General features: G+C 72.1%; 1 protein-coding gene across 1 annotated transcript in view; it reads right to left on the bottom strand.

Annotated features, from left to right (window-relative positions):
- Window positions 1-186: 186 nt before the first annotated feature.
- CC2D1A (coiled-coil and C2 domain containing 1A) overlaps window positions 187-240 on the bottom strand; it is a 13,443-nt gene continuing 13,389 nt past the window's right edge. The window contains exon 37 of the mRNA XM_010569832.1: window positions 187-218. Within this exon, the coding sequence (XP_010568134.1) occupies window positions 187-218 (32 nt within the window). The remainder of the gene's footprint in view (window positions 219-240) is intronic.

The raw sequence follows: 240 nt of genomic DNA, 5'->3' as shown, positions 1-240 counted from the left end.
CCCGCCCCCCCTCCAGCCCGGTCCTGACCCCCACGTCCCCCCCCCGGCCCCCCAACTCCCCGCAGGTGGCAGCAGCAAGTGCCTTTGCCCAGACGCTGCGGCGCTACACATCCCTTAACCATCTGGCGCAGGCGGCGCGCGCCGTCCTGCAGAACACGGCCCAGATCAACCAGATGCTCAGCGACCTCAACCGGGTCGACTTCGCCAACGTCCAGGTGCTGCCGCGGGGGGCCCCCCCCA

Source organism: Haliaeetus leucocephalus, unplaced genomic scaffold (assembly GCF_000737465.1).
Source record: "Haliaeetus leucocephalus isolate CR32 unplaced genomic scaffold, Haliaeetus_leucocephalus-4.0 Scaffold274, whole genome shotgun sequence".
In the NCBI taxonomy this organism is placed as follows: Eukaryota; Metazoa; Chordata; class Aves; order Accipitriformes; family Accipitridae; genus Haliaeetus; species Haliaeetus leucocephalus.
This window is presented reverse-complemented; position numbering and strand designations above follow the sequence as displayed.